This window comes from Mustela nivalis (assembly GCF_964662115.1).
Source record: "Mustela nivalis genome assembly, chromosome: 5".
Classification (NCBI taxonomy): domain Eukaryota; kingdom Metazoa; phylum Chordata; class Mammalia; order Carnivora; family Mustelidae; genus Mustela; species Mustela nivalis.
In genome coordinates, this window is record NC_139024.1 from 156,390,400 (window position 1) to 156,393,397 (window position 2,998).

The 2,998-nt window shown below is 46.8% G+C and overlaps 1 protein-coding gene across 1 annotated transcript; it reads left to right on the plus strand.

The window, feature by feature from the left end:
- Positions 1 to 1,303: 1,303 nt before the first annotated feature.
- Positions 1,304 to 2,248, plus strand: LOC309865174 (putative olfactory receptor 2W6; the record flags this gene model as incomplete). Its single annotated transcript, XM_082731360.1, has 1 exon — positions 1,304 to 2,248. The coding sequence occupies exon 1, from the start codon at positions 1,310 to 1,312 to the stop codon at positions 2,246 to 2,248; it is 939 nt and encodes a 312-aa protein (XP_082587486.1). The 5' UTR covers positions 1,304 to 1,309.
- Between the last annotated feature and the right edge of the window lie 750 nt (positions 2,249 to 2,998).

Below are 2,998 nucleotides of genomic sequence, written 5' to 3' on the forward strand. Positions count from 1 at the left end.
AATTGAAAGAGTACTCGAAGGTATACCATCTTTCAGTTCTATGGGATCCTAAGAAACACATAAATAAAATAATCAATGTAGTATTCCTGAAAGTAGAGTTCTGTGTGAGAATAAAGTGTGAATCATAGGAGAGGAAATGCTGACAAAAGAACATTGGGTAGGAGCTCCACTGGCGACTGAGTTCTGGCAACTTCTCATCCTTACAGGAAAGCATTGTCAACTTCAGAGAAGTTACCTAGTCTCGGAGTTAAAATAAACTATGGTGATATAAAACATAATTTTATCACAGAGAATGAGGATAGGACTGGGTAGGGGAGAAGATATGCTAGGGTCATGCTCCGGTGAATAAAATGAACAGAATCAGCGGTATAGCTATAAACAGTAACGAGGTCATCTTCCTCCTAAGATTTTGCTTGATCACTTGTACCCTTTTGAGTCTGGATATGACTCTAGGTTTCCCAGTATTGATGGGACAGTATTAAGAATAAGGTTTCACCTAATAGCAAACCTGGTTCTCTGATGCAGAGATATAAGCCATTTTTTTTAAGATTTTATTTATTTGACAGAGTGGCAGAGTGGCAGGCAGAGAGAGAGGGGGAAGCAGGCTCCCTGCTGAACAGAGAGCCCGATGTGGGACTTGATCCCAGGACCCTGAGACCATAACCTTAGCTGAAGGCAGAGGCTTAACCCACTGAGCTCCCCAGGGACCCATAAGCCACTTTTCTTATCCATGGTTTACATAATGTGTTTCCCCATTAAAAAGAAAGAAAGAAAGAAAAAGTGGATCAATTTATTTCCTTGTAAAATAATGAGCTGTTGAAATAACGAGCTGTGAAACTTAAAAGAAAGATACAAATTGTTGGTAAATAATCACAGCCATGAATCTGAAAAACCCCCAAATACTGTGCTCCTCCAACCAAATAATGACTGACTTACTGAAATCCTGAGTCAAGCATTCAGCATTTCCAAAGGCATTTCCCTTCTACCATTTTACCCGTCATTTCATTTTGAGGGTGTCTATCTATACTCTGTTCATTTGTTCATTTCTTTGAGAGAGAGTGTGCGAGTGTGAGCAGTTGTGAGGGTGTCGGGGGTGGAGTGAGGGAGGGGCAGAGGGAAAGAAAGAACCTTGAGCAGGCTCTATACCCAGGGAGAAGCCCGAGAAGGGGCTCCCTCTCACAACCCTGAGATCACGACCCGAGCCAAAACCAAGAGTTGGACATTTAACTGACTGAGCCGCCCATGCGCCCTTCTACCTTCTTCAAAGATGCTCATCTTTCTCCTAACAGGTGATACGTGGCCAGAGGTGATGGAGAAACACAACACCAGCTCTTTCGAAGGCTTCATCCTGGTGGGCTTCTCCGACCGTCCCCACCTAGAGCTGATCCTCTTCGTGGTCGTCCTCACTTTTTACCTGCTGACTCTTCTTGGAAACATGACCATCATCTTGCTTTCCGCTCTGGATTCCCGGCTGCACACACCAATGTATTTCTTCTTGGCCAATCTCTCGTTCCTGGACATGTGTTTCACCACGGGCTCCATCCCTCAGATGCTCTACAACCTTCGGGGCTCAGACAAGACCATCAGCTATCTGGGCTGCGCCATCCAGCTCTACTTCGTCCTGGCACTAGGAGGGGTGGAGTGCGTCCTCCTGGCCGTGATGGCCTACGACCGCTACGCTGCGGTCTGCAGACCCCTGCACTACACCGTCATCATGCACCCGCGACTCTGCGGGCAGCTGGCTTCCGTGGCATGGCTCAGTGGCTTTGGCAATTCCCTCATAATGGCACCCCAGACGTTGATGCTACCCCGCTGCGGGCACAGGCGGGTGGACCACTTTCTCTGTGAGATGCCAGCACTAATTGGCATGGCCTGCGTAGACACCATGAGCCTCGAGGCGCTGGCGTTCGCCTTGGCAATCTTCATCATCCTGGCGCCACTCATCCTCATCCTCGTCTCTTACGGCTACATCGCGCGAGCGGTGTTTCGGATCAAGTCAGCCGCCGGGCGAAAGAAAGCCTTCAACACCTGCAGCTCCCACCTGATCGTCGTCTCTCTCTTCTACGGCACCATCATATACATGTACCTCCAGCCAGCAAACACTTATTCCCAGGACCAGGGCAAGTTCCTCACTCTCTTCTACACGATCGTCACTCCCAGTGTTAACCCCCTGATCTACACACTGAGAAACAAGGATGTCAAAGAAGCCATGAAGAAGGTGCTGGGGAAGGCGGGTGCAGAAGGATAGCAAAAGTTTGCGGATGGTCTTTTGACCCGTCTTCTGTCTACATTGTTAGGCGTAGCAGATGGAGGACTGTTCTGACACCGCAGACGGAAGAGGCGCTCAGCGAGACTGGGAGCTCAGCGTGTAGAGAGGCTGAGAAGATGCGACATTCCTGAGTCCGCACTCACTTGTACTCCTCTCCGGTCCCTGTAAGCCAGGCACCAATCACTAGGAGGGCTGCATTTCGGGACCAAACAATGACGCGCGCTTGCAAGATACCAGCCATGAAAGTAGACACCAGGCATTCTGGTACTCATGCCAGCCTCTATCACAATAATTTATACTCAGTAAGTCCTCAACATATATGAAAGAATACACTTAGAAGTGGGGGAAAAAAAAAGTATTTTTTTCCCTAGAAAGTTCACACGTACTTTGTACTTTTATAGTGCCAAATTTCTGGATGAGAGGCAAAACAAATCATTCCATTATCTAGCTCTTAGTATCTCCAACACCTCCATGTAGGTCCATAGTGTGGCTCTTGCGTATTTTTAATCATTGCTATAACAAGTTTAGAGACATTTATGTTTGGCCTTTCGAGGCAAAAGTGAATGACGACCGTTATGTAGTCAGACCACGAGGCATTTGCTTTATATGGAAGACAGTTTCTTGCTCATATTCAGCACTTGTTAATACTTTGTGACCCAAAGAAGGTTAAAAGGTCTTTGATTTTGTTTTGTTTTGTTTTCTTTTTCTAATTGTAGTAAAATATACACA